The 16425-nt window shown below is 37.5% G+C and overlaps 1 protein-coding gene across 4 annotated transcripts in view; it reads right to left on the reverse strand.

The window, feature by feature from the left end:
* The window catches only part of INTS8 (integrator complex subunit 8), a 54884-nt gene that overhangs the window by 28047 nt on the left and 10412 nt on the right, over positions 1–16425 (reverse strand). For 3 of the 4 annotated variants that reach the window (XM_030303715.1, XM_030303717.1, XM_030303714.1), the window contains 8 exons: positions 14745–14852; positions 13213–13368; positions 11601–11701; positions 11022–11163; positions 6169–6239; positions 5639–5814; positions 3139–3272; positions 1321–1431 (listed from right to left, as the gene is read on the reverse strand). In XM_030303715.1, coding sequence (XP_030159575.1) covers positions 1321–1431; positions 3139–3272; positions 5639–5814; positions 6169–6239; positions 11022–11163; positions 11601–11701; positions 13213–13368; positions 14745–14852 — 999 coding nt within the window. The remainder of the gene's footprint in view (positions 1–1320; positions 1432–3138; positions 3273–5638; positions 5815–6168; positions 6240–11021; positions 11164–11600; positions 11702–13212; positions 13369–14744; positions 14853–16425) is intronic. The other variant, XM_030303716.1, reaches the window with a different exon arrangement.

The following is a 16425-nucleotide window of genomic DNA, read 5'->3' on the forward strand; positions in this document are numbered from 1 at the left end:
CATTTGCAAAGGAAGCCTTGACAGCACTTGGTTTCAAAACTTACTATAAAGCTAAAATATGGCCCCCCCTTTTTTTTAAATATTTAGAGAGAGAGAGAATGAAAAAGAGAGAGAATGAGAGAGAATGAGAAAGAGAGAGAATGTGAGAGAGAGCAAGAGCGAGCAGGGAGGGGCAGAGAGATAGAATCCCAAGCAGGCTCCACACTCCATTAGGGGCCAACATAGGGATCCATCTCAGGACAAGGTCATGACCTGAGCTGAAATCAAGAGTTAGACGCTTAACCGACTGAGACACCCAAGCACCCCTCCCTCCACCTTTTTAAAGTAAGCTAGAAAAGGGCAATTGTGAAAAAGAACAGAATGTGAAAAGGAAAAACAATAGGACACATGAACCATAAAGAGTTTTTCAGGCAGATCAATTTTAGGAAAGACAAGAAAAAAGGCTGGATACCACTTCCCTTAAAACCATAATGTCTAATGGGCACTGAGGAGAGCACTTGTTGGGATGAGCACTGGGTGTTGTATGTATCCCAATTTGACAATAAGTTATATCTAACAAAACCAAACAAACTGTGATGTCTACACACTTGACTTCTAGCTAGAAGAGTGCTCATCCAGAAAAACCAACCACCTTAGCAATGCTCACGGGGTCTGTAGAGGCTACATCTTATTTCCCCTTCTAGCCTCACATACCAAATGATACTCTTAACATCAGCTTACTGCTTCCGGTCCCCTTGTATACCATCCTATTTCTTATCTTTGAGCTTTTCCACATGGTGCCATCCCCCCTTTACCTCGCTAACTTATTCATGCTTCGGGCTTTAGTGCAGGATTTCTGCTGGAACTAAATTTGGAAATGCTATTAACCTGCCTATAGAATTTACTATACTATTACTCGTGCAATTTTACCATCTTATATCATTTAACATTTCACTTAGGTCTCAACTTCCCAAACAGGTTACAAACTCCTTGTGTAAAATAAACTACAAAAGTAATCTCCAGGGATTTTGTTTTGTTCTTACAGCCTGGAACACAATTTTACTAAGTTAATCCTAAAAGATACACTAAATAATTTTTCATGGTCTCAAGGAATGGAGCAGTATCTGTATATCCAAGACCACTTTGGTACAGTTGTAAGGGTAGAGGAAAAAGAACCAAAACACCTTTTAAAATATCCTTTAAGAGCGGGGAGAAAGACCCTTTAGGCCTAGGGCTGTATTTTTAAGATCAAGGAAAATACAGGAGATTCTGATTCCTGGGTTTCACGATAAAATTGATAAAGCATATTTTAACCAGTAATTGATATATGCTTTTACTCACCTTAACAGTACTGCAGTGTAAACCTTTGGCCAACAGAATGTAAACCAAATCTCTTGTTAAATTGTCTTTAATTCCCAGGATGACCCCACTATAAACAGAAGGTACTTCCCACTAGAAGAAATAAAAATATATAAATACACATGCACACAATACACACACAGAAAGCCAAATCTAGAGAAGAATCTTTCAATAATCTTCAATCACATTTAAAATAATCATGCAGGGGCGCCTGGGTGGCGCAGTCGGTTAAGCGTCCGACTTCAGCCAGGTCACGATCTCGCGGTCCGTGAGTTCGAGCCCCGCGTCAGGCTCTGGGCTGATGGCTCGGAGCCTGGAGCCTATTTCCGATTCTGTGTCTCCCTCTCTCTCTGCCCCTCCCCCGTTCATGCTCTGTCTCTCTCTGTCCCAAAAATAAATAAACGTTGAAAAAAAAAAAAAAATTAAAATAATCATGCAAAGGGGCGCCTGGGTGGCTCAGTCGGTTGAGCATCCGACTTCGGCTCAGGTCATGATCTCATGGCTCGTGAGTTCGAGCCCCGCGTCGGGCTCTGTGCTGACAGCTCAAGAGCCTGGAGCCTGCTTCTGCTTCTGTGTCTCCCTCTCTCTCTGCTCCTAACCCACTCACATTCTGTCTCTGTCTCTCTCAAAAATAAATAAACATTAAGAAAAAAATTAAAAAAAATAATAATAATCATGCAAAGATCACTTCCATAGAAAAAGGAAAATGACAGCTATAATGAAATGTTAATCAAAACAGACATATTCACTATAAGCCAGTAATAAATTAAATGGGTTGGAACTTTCTAAAGGATAGTCCACAGGAAAAAAGAAGGAAAAAAAGCACGAGGACTATATATTAACTTATGTGATCCTCACCACAACACTATGAAGTAGGTACTATTAACCTCATTTTACAGATAAGAAAAGTGAAGCACACAGATGTCAAATTAACTTGCACAAGATTGATTATACAGCTAATAAGTATAGAGGCTGGGATTCAAACTCAGGCATTCAGATCAGAACTCCCTCTATGCTATTCTACTTCATCTATAAAATGAGCACTAACAATAATGTCAACACTAATGATGCCCAACACTAACGTTCAGAGCAATTTTTCATTTCACTGCACTTTTGTGTTCAAATCCCATAAAATATACATGAATGCCCGGCTGCTTTTCTCCTACATTTTCAGCAGAGCGGTACGCAGTGAGTTAGAAGTATCGCCATACTTCTCTCCTGCATACACGGACTCTTTCCCTGTAGCTTTAGCTCTTTTCCACTGAAATGGTATTCAAAAAGCTATCTTCATCCACACTTTGCATGCAGGAAAGGTTTTAAATACATAACTTCAGAATCAAGTAAATACATTAGCTGGGAATTTTTAAATGAACAGGTAAAGCCAGAAATGCCCTATAAAAAAGTTTTAATGAATCGGTTCCAACCTTTAGGCTTTAGACTTCAAGAGGGCATTAATAAAAACAAAAATACTCTATAAACACATAGGAAGTAGCAGCTACAGACTGCGTAAATATACCTTATACATACACTTACAGCTGTATTTAAAATATATGGAGATGCCACGACAATATCACATAAACTTATTTTTAGAGGTTACGGATTTAAAAGTATCCTTTTTGACATTTTGTATTTTATCCAACAATGGATGTTCAAAGTGTAATTATTGTCATGTAAAGGTCCTAATATTGTTGACAAATAGGGGTCTTTATTTTTAAGAAGTTCAGGGAATAACTCTTCTATTAAATTACATCAGAAAAAAAGAGTAACTTTCTTATCTGCTGTTGACAAAGCGTTTCTAACCTTGTTAGACACTGTCCAGAACTGGCGCTCTGAAGTCATACCATGTAATTCAATTAAAATCTGTCGAATCCTCCAAGGATCCACTGACAATATCAGCTGATGCTCCAACTGGCCAATGTTGACACTTGCTGAGGCTAAGAAAGAAAGATTTGTTTCAATAATGACAATTCAAAGGAATCCTACAAATATAAGAATAATTTGTTGAAATTGTGTTTAAGTATTATATCTATAAGTGAAATACCACTCTCATCTTGAGAACTCAATATAGAGAATTCAATATAGTATAAATTATATATTAATTTTATCCTCACATAGAAAAATGTAACAATATGTATTAGGTCTGCATTTAATAAAGATGACACTATAAACGAAGATAACGAAGATAAAAATTAGTAGTAACTGGGGGGCACCTAGGTGGCTCAGCTGGTTACGGGTCTGATTCTTGATTTCAGCTCAGACCATGATCCCAGGGTTGTGGAATCAAGCCTTGCATCGGGCTGTAGGCTGACAGTGCGGGCCTGCTTGGGATTCCCTCCCTCCCTCCCTCTGCCCCTCCCCTGCTCACTCACACTCTTTCAAAAATAAATAAATAAACTTAAAAAAAATAAAATCAGTAACTGGCTATAGAAAGAACTAGGTGGGCTACATGGAAAAATTCACTTATGTAGATAGTCTCCTACTTTCAAACATAATGTGTTAACAAAAGCATGTATAAACATATTTTCATTTTAATAAGTATTCTCTCAGCCCCTCCCCCACTCGTGCTCGCTCTCAAAAATAACTAAACGTTAGGGGCGCCTGGGTGGCGCAGTCGGTTAAGCGTCCGACTTCAGCCAGGTCACAATCTCGCGGTCCAGGAGTTCGAGCCCCGCGTCAGGCTCTGGGCTGATGGCTCAGAGCCTGGAGCCTGTTTCCGATTCTGTGTCTCCCTCTCTCTCTGCCCCTCCCCCGTTCATGCTCTGTCTCTCTCTGTCCCAAAAATAAATAAACGTTGAAAAAAAAAATTAAAAAAAAAAAAATAACTAAACGTTAAAAAAAAAAATTTTTTTTTAAAATGGGTGGGGAGGGCGCCTGGCTGGCTCAGTCGGTTAAGCGCCGGACTTCGGCTTAGGTCATAATCTCATGGTTTGTGGGTTCAAGCCCCACACTGGTGCTGAAAACTCGGAGCCTGGAGCCTGCTTTGGATTCTGTACCTCCCTCTCTCTGGCTCTCCCCCACTTGCACTCTGTCTCCCTCCCCCTCCTCAAAAATAAACATTAAAAAAAAATTAAAAATAAACACTAAAAATGTTTTTTAAAGGGAGAAGAAGAGGAGGGACTGCCTTCCCAGAGAAACCAAAAAGATCATTAAAATCCCTAATTACAACTCAACTTTCAGATAGTCTTCATTAATCCATCCCCAGCATTTTAGGTCTAATGTCATTTTCCTTTACAACTGGTCAACCAGTTTAAATGTAGCGAGGTTCACAGCAGCTACAATTCTGTTTTGTTAAACTGACTGAATTCAGTCTCATTTATATTAAGCTCTAAAGCTTGTGTTTCTTATTAATGAATAGCACTACGTTTTCTACTTGTATTTGTAAAATAAAACCAAAAATGGAAAAAAAAAAATCATCAAAAAAACAAGGTAATCGGGGCGCCTGGGTGGCGCAGTCGGTTAAGCGTCCGACTTCAGCCAGGTCACGATCTCGCGGTCTGTGAGTTCGAGCCCCGCATCAGGCTCTGGGCTGATGGCTCAGAGCCTGGAGGCTGTTTCCGATTCTGTGTCTCCCTCTCTCTCTGCCCCTCCCCCGTTCATGCTCTGTCTCTCTCTGTCCCAAAAATAAATAAACGTTGAAAAAAAAAAAATTTAAAAAAAAAAAAAAAAAAAAAAAACAAGGTAACAAATGGCAATGTTGTCCAAGTGGAAGCTTAGCCAGCAGATCACAGTGATGCAGGCTCAAATCCATGAAAGCCTGTACTTTCCCTGAGTCTCAGGACTCCCCTCCCAGCTCTTAATTGTTTTTAATTTTTGAAAAAAATTTAATGTTTATTTTTGAGAAGGGGGGGGAAAGGGCAGAGAGAGAGGGAGACACAGAATCCGAAGCAGGCTCCAAGCTGAGCTGTCAGCACAGAGCCCGACAAGGGTCTCAAACTCATAAACCACGAGATCATGACCTGAGCCGAAGTCAGATGTTTAACCAACTGAGCCACCCAGGCACCCCTCCCAGCTCTCATTTTACCTCCAAGAATGTATCAGCAATAGAACCTTGGTCTATTTTCACCAACTAAAAGTTTTGTATATCTAGGCCTCAATCTCCATTAAACACAGACTGAGCAGCATCCCAGCACTTCACTACTAGACAGAAGTAGGACTACAGAAGACTGGTAAATTTCGAATTAATTATGGACATAAATATAAACTAAAACACATGAGAGGGCATCCTCAAATACACTGAGGGGCGAATATAACAGAAGTGCAAAATGTGCCAACATTTTTGCTAGCAGACTAGAGAGCTAACCTGGGATATCATAAAATGAAGTTACAGGTTTAATGCACAGATTTACTCTAGGGGATCTCTTCCTCATCTGATCAACAAGTAGCTTTCGTTCTTCATCTTTCAACAATGTAATGAAAAGCTCATGTGAAGAAATCATGAAAACATACTGCAGATCTTCCAACCCCAGACACACATTCCTAGATCAGTAAAAATAGTGTAAAACAAAAAAAGTTTATAGTTAAGTTTGGGAAAAACAATCATATTAACGAATCTTTATTAATAAGCCATTTAACAAGCTACCATTTCATAAACTATGTAACAATATTTGAAACATTTAAAAATTTTTTGGTCCTAAAATTGTGATGTCCATGTCACGATACACAAAAAGAGTAACTAACAGAATTCTAAATTTTGTGTCACTATGCAAATCTGAACTTAACTGGCTCTCAAATGACTGCCTATTTATAAGACATGCAGGACAAACACAAAAAGTAACAAAAGTTATTTTTCTCACAAGACTAAATTCAAATTAAGGAGAAATGGGCACTTACTTTAGAAAAGCAGCCATGTTTCCTTTCAAAGAATCTGAAGCTTTTTCTAAATTTATTGATCTTGAACACACCTAGGAATTTGAGCAATTTTTATTTGAATACTGGCACTTTTAAAAATGCACGCTACAGTTAGAAAAGCTTCGATTTAAAAACAACCAAATATTCCTTCTTCAGCCACCTATCAATCACAGATTTAGTTCAGTATTTTAAAAGATGAGACTGTGAATTAAGAATCATCATGGGGAAAGGGAGTGGAATGTGATCATTTCAACAACTGCAGTCATTTCTATGAAATAAAGAAGCAGCTATCTAGCCTGGTATAGAGTTCTCCCAGAATGTATAAAGTACACTAACCAGTTATATGAGGTGATGAACTCTGCAGCAGCTCCAGTCAGAAAAGTAAGAGGAGATTCATCTTAGAGAACTGAATGATACATAATGGCTAATGTACATAGACCCAACAATTAAGAGTAACCAAGGTTTTAAAATAACCAGTGAAATGAAAAGAATAACAAAAACTAGTCATGGAAATATTAGTTATTTACAAATAACAGTCTTGTAATATTCTGAGTTTATTCATCAGATTAGGATTTCTCCCATAGATTACTTACAAGAAGCCAAAATAAAGCAGTAAGTATCAAAGTCCCTAACCTAAGGAAATTGTCAAATATTCTCTAACATGTTAACATAAAAAAATAAATCCTAGAATGTTCACAGCAGCATTATTCGTAATAGTCAAGAAGTGGAAATAACCCTAAAGCCCATCAACTGATGGATACACAAAATGAACAATGAATAGTATATCCACTTAATGGAGTATTATTCAGTCATAAAAAATGAAGCACTAATACATGCTATAACATGGATGAACCTTGAAAACATTTAGTAAAGAGCCAGCAAAAAAAAAAAAAAAACAAAAACAAAACACCACCTATATTTTTGTTTATATGAAATGCCCAGCATAGGCAACGGGCAAATCTAGAGACACAAAAGTGGATCCGTAGATGCCTGAGGTTAAGGGACTAGGAGAAAATGAGGGACGACTGCTAACAGGTAAGAGATTTTGTTGTGGGGTAGAAGAGGGAGGATGAAAATGTTCTAAAACTGACTGAGGTGGTGGCTGTACAAATCAAGGCACACATTAAAACATCACTGGATTGTACACTTTATTTTTTTTAATTAAAAACAATTTTTTTAATGTTTATGTGAGAGAGAGAGAGAGAACAAACGAACACGGGAGAAAGGCAGAGACCAAGGGAGACACAGAATCTGAAGCAGGCTCCAGGTTCTGAGCCATCAGCACAGAGCCCAATGCAAGGCTCAAACTCACGAACCACGAGATTATGAGCTGAGACAAAATTGGAAATTCAACTGACTGAACCACCTAGGCACCCTGGATTGTACACTTTAAATGGGTAAACAGTATGATATGTGAACTATACCTCAATGAAACTGTTATTAAAAGGAAAAAAAAATAGTAATTTTTAAAGTACCATACTCAGAAAGAGTATTGTAAAAGTACTATGTTCAAATGAACAGGTTACCCTAATAGCATATATCACATCTGAGCATCTTGATGTATAAAATATTTACACTGTAATAACTGTGCTCCACACTATAAATTAATATTAATGATCGTAATATTAATAAGTAATAATATTAATAAGTAATACTCAAATATGCTTTCGTAACAACTTATTCATACACAGTGATGCACTGTAAACATGTCATGAAACAAAGGGAATAGGTGTTACTTTTAATAAATGATAGAACAAATGTTAATTAAGCTCAATTCTTAGAACATGAAATAGGAGACATCTTTATGAATGCTGTAAACATTAAAAAAAACTTAATAAACTTAAATATTTAGATTAAGTGTGCAAATTCTTTTTTTTTAATCAGTTATTTTTTTCATTTCTTCTGATTTTATTACTTTTCAATTTAATTTATTGTCAAACGGCTAACATACAGTGTGTAACATGTGCTCTTGGTTTTTGGGGTAGATTCCTGTAGTTCATCACTTACAACACCCACTGGCACTTGCTCATCCCAACAAGGGTTCTCCTCACTGCCCAGCACCCATTTTCCTCTCTCCCCTATCCCCCGCATCAACCCTCAGTTTGTTCTCTGTATTTAAGAGACTCTTATAGTTTGCCTTAAGTGGACAAATTCTTATAAAACCTCTTAAAACTAATCAGGAAAAATATACTACCTCTCTGCCCCTCCCTTGCTTGTGCTCTCACTCGCTCTCTCAAAAATAAACTTAAAAAAGAAAAAAAAGTTTAGCACAGTAGTTGGAAACAAAATCATTACACAAAGTTCAATTCTACCTCTATGCCAATGCATAAACTACTTTCATTTTCAAGTTCATAAACCAAAAAAGACTTCTATGGAAAAAATTCTAAAGCTCTGAAGGACATCAAGCAATGTCTAAATAAATGAAGAACTGTATCAGTTCACAGAATTCTCAATACTATGAAGATATTAACTTTTCTCAAACTGGTTTTTAAACATTACATAGCTTCAAACAAAAATCCAACAGGCTTATTCGTGGAATTTGACAATTTGAGTCTATGCAAAGAAAATGCAAAGGATAAGCATAAACCAATACAACTTTGAAAAACAAGGCTTATGTTTAAATGTTATCATGACAGGGATGCTGACCTGTGAACAAACAGAAAAGTGGTACAGAATAGATCCCAGTAACAGGCCCACACATGCATGGACACCTGGCATTCCATAGAGGTAAAGCACTGCAGATCAGTAGGGAAAAAAAAGCCTTCCAAAATAGTGGTACTGGACGGGCCCCTGGGTGGCTCAGTTGCTTACGCGTCCGACTCTTGATTTTGGCTCAGGTTCACAAGATCAAGTCTGCATCGGGCTGTGTGATGACTGTGCGAAGCCTGCTTGGGATTCTCTCCCTCTCTGCCCCTCACCCATGTACGTGCGTACTCTCTCTTAAAAATAAACTTTAAAAAAACAAAACAAAACAAAAAAAACTGGCGCTGGAAGAAATGGACAGTCATAGGAGAACAAAATGACACCAGACCATCTACTTCACATGATACACAAAAACCAACTATAAGTGGATTAAAGACCTAAATGTGAAAGGAAGGCTAAGCTACAAAGCTTTTAGAAGATATAACACTATCTTCATGACCACAGGATAGGAAGCTTCCTTAAACAAGAGAGAGTTCACTAATCTTTTCCTTTATGGGAAAGACTGATAAATTTTATTATACTAAAATTAAGAGCTTTTAAAGCAATATAAAGAAAGTTAAAAGAGAAGTCAAACTCAGAGAAGATACCTGCAGTACTTAAAATCAGTAAAGGACAAAATACATGAAGAACTTGTACCAAAAAAAGACAAAAACAGACAATCCAAAAGAAAAAACGAGGCATTTCACTTGGAACAGGTTCCTCAAAAGACAAAATTCATTATGAGCAAAAAGTAAAAGAAATGCTGCTAAGTTCCTTAGTAATAAGAGAAATGGAATTTGAAATCTTAATGACCTCATAGGTAAATTTGACAATACCAAGTGTTGACAAGGATGGTGACCAATGCATGCTGGCGACAAAAACACTGATATTACAAAGTAATGTTAGAGATATATTTTCTGTAGACATCTGAGGTATGTGTACACCAAGATATACATAATGTTCCAAGCAGCAAAATAGCCATTTACATTATGTAAACAACATAAATGTCATAAGAACGGATGAATTGCACAATAGTCATGTTGTAACACAACAATGAAAAAAAATCAAACTATAAATGCATACAACTTGGAAAAAAAGCTCATAAACCTGTTTAGTGAAGGAAAATTAAAAAAGTATTTTATATGCTTTTATATCAAGTTCAAAACAAAGAATATTCCTTAAGGATGCAAAGGTGATACAAGTACAAAGAAAAACAAGGAAATGATCACAAAAGGCAGGACAGTGATTTTCTCAAGCAGAGATGGAGAGGGTTTAGTAAAGAGCATTAAAAAAAAAAAGGACTTCTAGAGGGTTTCCTGGCTGGCTCAGTCAGTGGAACATGTGACTCTTAGTCTCAGGGATGTAAGTTCGAGCCCCCACATTGGGTATAGTGATTATTTAAAAATAAAATCCAAAAAAAAAAAAAAAAAAAAAAAAAGGACTTCTAGAATGTTGACAATATAGTATTTTTGAAACTAAGTGATATTAACCATGCTTATGTATTTCTCTCAGTATCTTTTTATTAAAACAGTTAAAGACAGACATCAAAAAACCCAACAGAAACACAGATTCTGGAGCTCACAGGAGAGGTCAGAATTATAATTTGGGAATGTTCAATAAACAGATGACTGAAGCTTTAATGTTTATTTATTTCTGAGAGAGACTGAGACAGAATGCGAGTAGGGGAGGGGCAGAGAAAGAGGGAGACAGAATCCGAAGCAGGCTCCAGGCTCCGAGCTCCCAGCTGTCAGCACAGAGCCCAATGCGAGGCTCGAACTCATGAGCTGTGAGATCATGACCGGAGCCGAAGTCGGGTGCCCAACCGACTGAGCCACCCAGGCGCCCCTGATGACTGAAGCTTTAAATGAGAATAAAAAATGATATGAGAAGATGAGTGCACCAAAAACAGAACTACTGTAAACAGAAACACTAAAGGGAGAGCAAAAGAGGTCTTGATGAAGGACGAAGGAAAATGCAGTAACAGAGAACGAGCAAAGAGCTCTGGCAGAAGAGAAGGTTGGAGAGTCTGTAAGCAGTATCAACTATTAGCAAGTCAGATGAAGACAGAAAAGAGGGCACTAGATTTGGCAACTAAGAGGTCACTGGTAAGCTGACAGCAAAATTACAAATCAAAAAGGGAAAAAATGTCTTACCTCAAGAAGAAAGTCTATTTTCTCTTTATTAGGTCTAAGAAATAGCTGGTTAAATTGAACACTAATCGTTCTACCTTCCAATATATCACGGACTGTGTTACAGGCACAGACTTTAAAACAGATTTCATCTAGAGCTTCATTTCTGTAGAATACAAAAGTAGATCTACTAATACATTCTCTTTAATAAAAAAAAAAAGTAAGGTACATTTCACAAAACCAAAATCACTCACTAGAATGAGTTATTTATTCTTGAGAGGTAAAAGTTTAGGTTATTCAGGCACACATGGGGTGGGAGGGTAGCGCAGAAAAGGAAAATTTTTCATCTGTCAAGGGACAATTAAACTACAGATTAGGTAATAGAATCAAATTCCACTAATTTCTGTCCCCCAAATGCTTTTACTAAGGATCAGATGAACATTAAAGTGGCTCTTCTGGCTATGTTAATTTCCCATATACTAACAAAGATGAAAGTACTGTCACAGATTTACAGGTGATTTGGAGGTCTATTGTTATACACCCAAAATGCATTTGCTCTTTTATTCAAAAATAAGAAGGTAGTTCTTCAATTTACTTACTTACCCCTGTTGAGCTTTCTGAAAGAGTTCCCTTAGTACTGACTGCCGGAACTGGACAGGTAAACTGAAGGTTAAGTTATCTTCAATAAAAATCTTTACTACATCCTAGAACACAAAACATAAAATTGTATCCAATTCAAAAATCATGGCGAAGCTTGTTTACTTTAAAAGTCTTCCCAAAAAGAAAAAAAAGTCGTTCTACAATGGAAAATATATATTGAAGAAAATCATGAAAATAACTTACTACAAAACTCTTTTCTAAAATATTAAAATGAAGATTGAGGGTAAAAATCTCACCTGCCCCCCAACCCTGCCTTTTTAAATTGAAGACCACAGACCAAAAACGAGAGGTGAAGAATCAATCGATAAGAGGAAATTCAAGGGGCGCCTGGGTGGCTCAGTCGGTTAAGCATCCAACTTCAGCTCAGGTCATGATCTCATGGTTCGGGAGTTCAAGACCCCCATCAGGTTCTGTGCTGACAGCTCAGGGCCTGGAGCCTGCTTTGGATTCTGGGTCTTCCTCTCTCTCTGCCCCTACCCCACTCACTCTCTCTCTCAAAAATAAATAAATATTTAAAAATTAAAAAAAAATTTTTTTTTCTTAGAAATAAAGAAAGGCTGTAGCTTTGTCATTTCATGACTCCTACTTTGAGTGAAGTAACATGAAGGCACTATTCATTTTCTAGCATGAAGGCTTTCTGATAAAGGTTTCAAAAGTACAAAATTTTTTTTAACATTTAAAAAAATTAAAAACATTTTTTTAATATTTATATATTTTTGAGAGACAGACAGAGAGACAGAGTGTGGGCAAGGGAGGGGCAGAGAGAGAGAGAGAGAGACAGACAGACAGACAGACAGACAGACAAACATAGAATCTGAAGCAGGCTCCAGGCTCTGAGCTATCAGCACAGAGCCTGACATGAGGCTCAAACTCATGAACCATGAGATCATGACCTGAGCTGAAGTCAAACACTTAACTCACTGAGCCACCCAGGTAACCCTCAAAAGTACAATTTCGAATTCCCAGTAATTTTCATTACAAACCTAAAAATATATATCCACAGAAGGCAATGAACATACACAGATTAATTTAAGTGTTTTCCATGGGTAAAAATCGAGACGATAACCAGGCTCACTGGTAAAGCGGTCTCTAGAATAGACCATCCAAACCTACAAATACCACTTTGCTCATTTTTACCCCCAGTCTTACAGTGGCTAATAAGGCTGGGCTACAAAAGCCACACTTTCAAGTCAGACACCAGACTTAAGGCTCCATAAAACTAACAATTCTTTACCTGTAATTTTAAAAGTTAAAAGTCCTGCTTACAGTTTCTTGAAGAATTTACTTAACACAGGCAAATTCTATACCTTCAAGAAAAATTATCAATAATGACTCAACATCTCTACAGTGCACTGCTTAGACTTTATAACTTGTCACTTGATTCTCCTAAGACCTATGAAATGGGGTAATTATTACCATGTTATAGGCCAATCTGACAGTTTTACATGCCCCAAATCACACAACTGGTAAATGGCGATGCCAGAATTTAAAATGAGTTCTGTCTGGCTTCCAAAGCTTTCCAATCACCCTATTACTTCCCCATCAGATATCTTACCTGATAGTTGCCAGATCTCAAACAAATATGGACTTGACTATATGGTGTCAACTGTTGAGATGTACTATCAGAAGAAGGTACAAGAACATCACACGCTTGACAATAGCCCGCTAACCGCTTCTCATCTATGGTACAATGAAGAGATAATGAACCTATCTGTAAAGTAAGAGGTATACATCATTATCCACCAATGTAACAGAAAACAATAGTATAGTACCCATTCAATGCATTTTAACAGTACAATAAAATGTAATGGAAAATTCAGGGCTGGAAGTACCATAAAAAATGAAAAAGTTGAAAGTTTAGAGCAAGGGTCAGCAAACTATTGTTCACAGGCATTTGGCCTGTGGCCTATTTTTATACAGCCTTTGAGCTGAGAATCATACTTAAGGTTGTAAAGGGGAAAAAACACAGTAACAAATGAGAATATGCAACATAAACTGCATATAGCCCACAAAGCCTAAAATATCTACTATTTGGTCCTTTACCAAAAAGTCTGCAGACTTCAGGCCAACATACAAAAGGTAAACATCATCATCAAAGTATGTATAACAATTTAGACGTTAAAAAAGAGTGAACACTGTTTAAAACAAGCTTAAAACATTTAAAAATATGTAAGAACAGAGCAAATCGGATGAGCTGCCTGGGCAAAGTAAAATGTGGATTCCCAAAAGATCTAGAATAGATTTAAAGCAAATCTCTTGAGCATTTAATCAATTTTTCTGAAGAGGAGAGACTGAAGTGGGAATTTTTCTAGGCACCAAACAAAAACCTAGTTACATATTTTAAAATTCAGTTGTCAGAATCATAAGAAGAAAAATGCAAGTGATAAACATATGAAAAGTTCACCTTTACCGGGAATTAAGGAAATGTAAATGTGTTAAAGTTCGCGTATTTCACCCACCAAATTAGCAACTGGAGGAAAAAAACAAAAACAAAAAAACCCTCACTGCTGATCGGAGTACCGGAGTACCGAGAGAAATGTACCTGGAAAGCAATTTGGTTTTATGTTTCACAGCCTTTACAAAATTACTGACATGATGATTACTGACATTACAATTTACTGACATGATGATTCTACTTGTAGGAATTTAACTTGAAAGCATCTAAAAACCAAAAAAAGTCTTACGCTTGGAGACAGAAATATTTTAGCTTTATGATAAATAAAAACAGTAAACATAAATGCCCAAACATTAGAGAAATGAAGTAAATCACAGCACATCTACATGAAGATCTTTAAATGTCTATTCAAAGATTTAAGCATGATAACAATATAGTATATATAGTTAATATAACCTTAACTGTAGAAAAACAAAGACTGAAACCTGGAAGAAAATAAGCTAAAATGGCAAAAGGGGTAATTACTAGGCAGTAGTAATACAGATTTTCAAAATGCTTTTAGTACTTTCTAAAACTTGCCAAATGTACCACAATGAACATTTGTTTTCTTAATCATCAGAAAAATTAAACCCAAAAACATATATAGACTCTTTAAGAACTAAATATTATGTGCCTGTTATCACTGTATTTACCTCTGTAATTAGTTCTTTGGTTCTAAAAAATTTTTCTCTGGCATTTTCATAAACAGCTGCATTTGTAGAGCCTTGCTGGAAGTATGCTGCACCCAAATCATAACACACCTAAAATGGTAATGAATACCAATTTGCTTAGTAAATTTTCATGAACTGAAGAGCTAAGAAAACTCAAAATTATGTTTATCTCAGCAAAACGCTAGTACATATACAGGAAAAAAACTGTATTTCAGCAAGCAATGGAATAGTCAATGTTCTTAGTCACAAGCAACAGAATCCAGTGGACTGATTTAAGGAGAAAACAGATTTAAATGGTAAGATTTAGGGTGGTCTACAGAATTACTTGGCCCAAGGATCGACCTTTGGAAACAAAAGGGCAAGGGATGCAAACAGCCAAGATAAGAGCCAAAACTGACCTAGTGAGTGCTGCGGTCATCTCAACACTGGACTCTTATCACCTGCAGCCACCAGCACTACATGCCAAGAGCAGCAGCTAGCTAGACTCTTGCTCGGGCTGCCCCTGTCAACTAGATTTTACTGTCACCGTTGCTGCTATTCAACATCACGACGGATTCTCTATCATCTATGCTTCTTTCAAAGTGGGGGAGAGTAACTGCCTGGCCAGAGTGAACACTGAGAAAAATCTGAATTAATGACAATGAAAGGATAGAAAAAGACAACTAAAAAAGTACTAATAGAATTTGTAATTTCTGGGGCACCTGGATGGCTCAGTTGATAGGGCATGCGACTCTTGATCTCAGGGTCGTGAGTCTGAGCCCCATGATGGGTGTGGAGCCTATTTAAAAAAAAAAAAATTGTGTATTTCTTCAAGAACCTTCTTCAATCAATGCCTAGACTCACTAAATGCAGAATTCAAGGACTCAGATTGTTTAATTCAACTTGAACATTTTATGGACAGGAATAAGGCTCAGAAGTGACAATGTCTGCTAAAAGGCATATAACCAAGTACTGGCAGAGCCCAGGCTCGAACCCAGATCCCTAAGGCTCCTAATATCCTGCCTCAAAAGTTTATTCTACACAGTGCTGACAGATTTGACTTTCTTAAAACCCCTTGGGCCCGATCTTTAACGATCTCAGAATCTGGACTAACTTCTCTCTTCAAAACTCTCTATTCTCCTCTATTTCAACCATACCAGTCTTCTCAATTCCCAATTCTTATCAGATCCTGGAAATAAACTTCACTCCCTATCTCTTATTTCCATCTACATCAAACCAATCTTAGCAAACAGATACTTATTCCTCCTCCAAACTTCTAACCTCTAACAGTCTGATACACATCACAGAACTACTCTTTACTGATATGTATCATATATACATATTCTGTCCTCTTGAGCTAATCAAGATGAATTCTTCTCAGCCTGTAGGATACTGCTTCTTACTATTTAGTCCAGATTAAATGTGTGGCTGATTTTCATTCTAGAGTACTTCCTCCCATCTGGATCAAAGGGTGAGAAAGGAAACGGGAGGGGAGGGGAGGGGAGGGGAGGGAAGGGGAGGGGAGGGAAGGGAAGGGAAGGGAAGGGGGAAGGGAAGGGGGAAGGGAAGGGGAAGGGGGAAGGGAAGGAAGGGGAAGGGGGGGGGGGGGGGAAGGGGGGGAAGGGAAGGGGGAAGGAAGGGAGGGGGGAACGGGAAGGAGGGGGGGAGGGGGAAGGGGAAGGGA

This window comes from Lynx canadensis, chromosome F2 (genome assembly GCF_007474595.2).
Source record: "Lynx canadensis isolate LIC74 chromosome F2, mLynCan4.pri.v2, whole genome shotgun sequence".
Lineage (NCBI taxonomy): Eukaryota > Metazoa > Chordata > Mammalia > Carnivora > Felidae > Lynx > Lynx canadensis.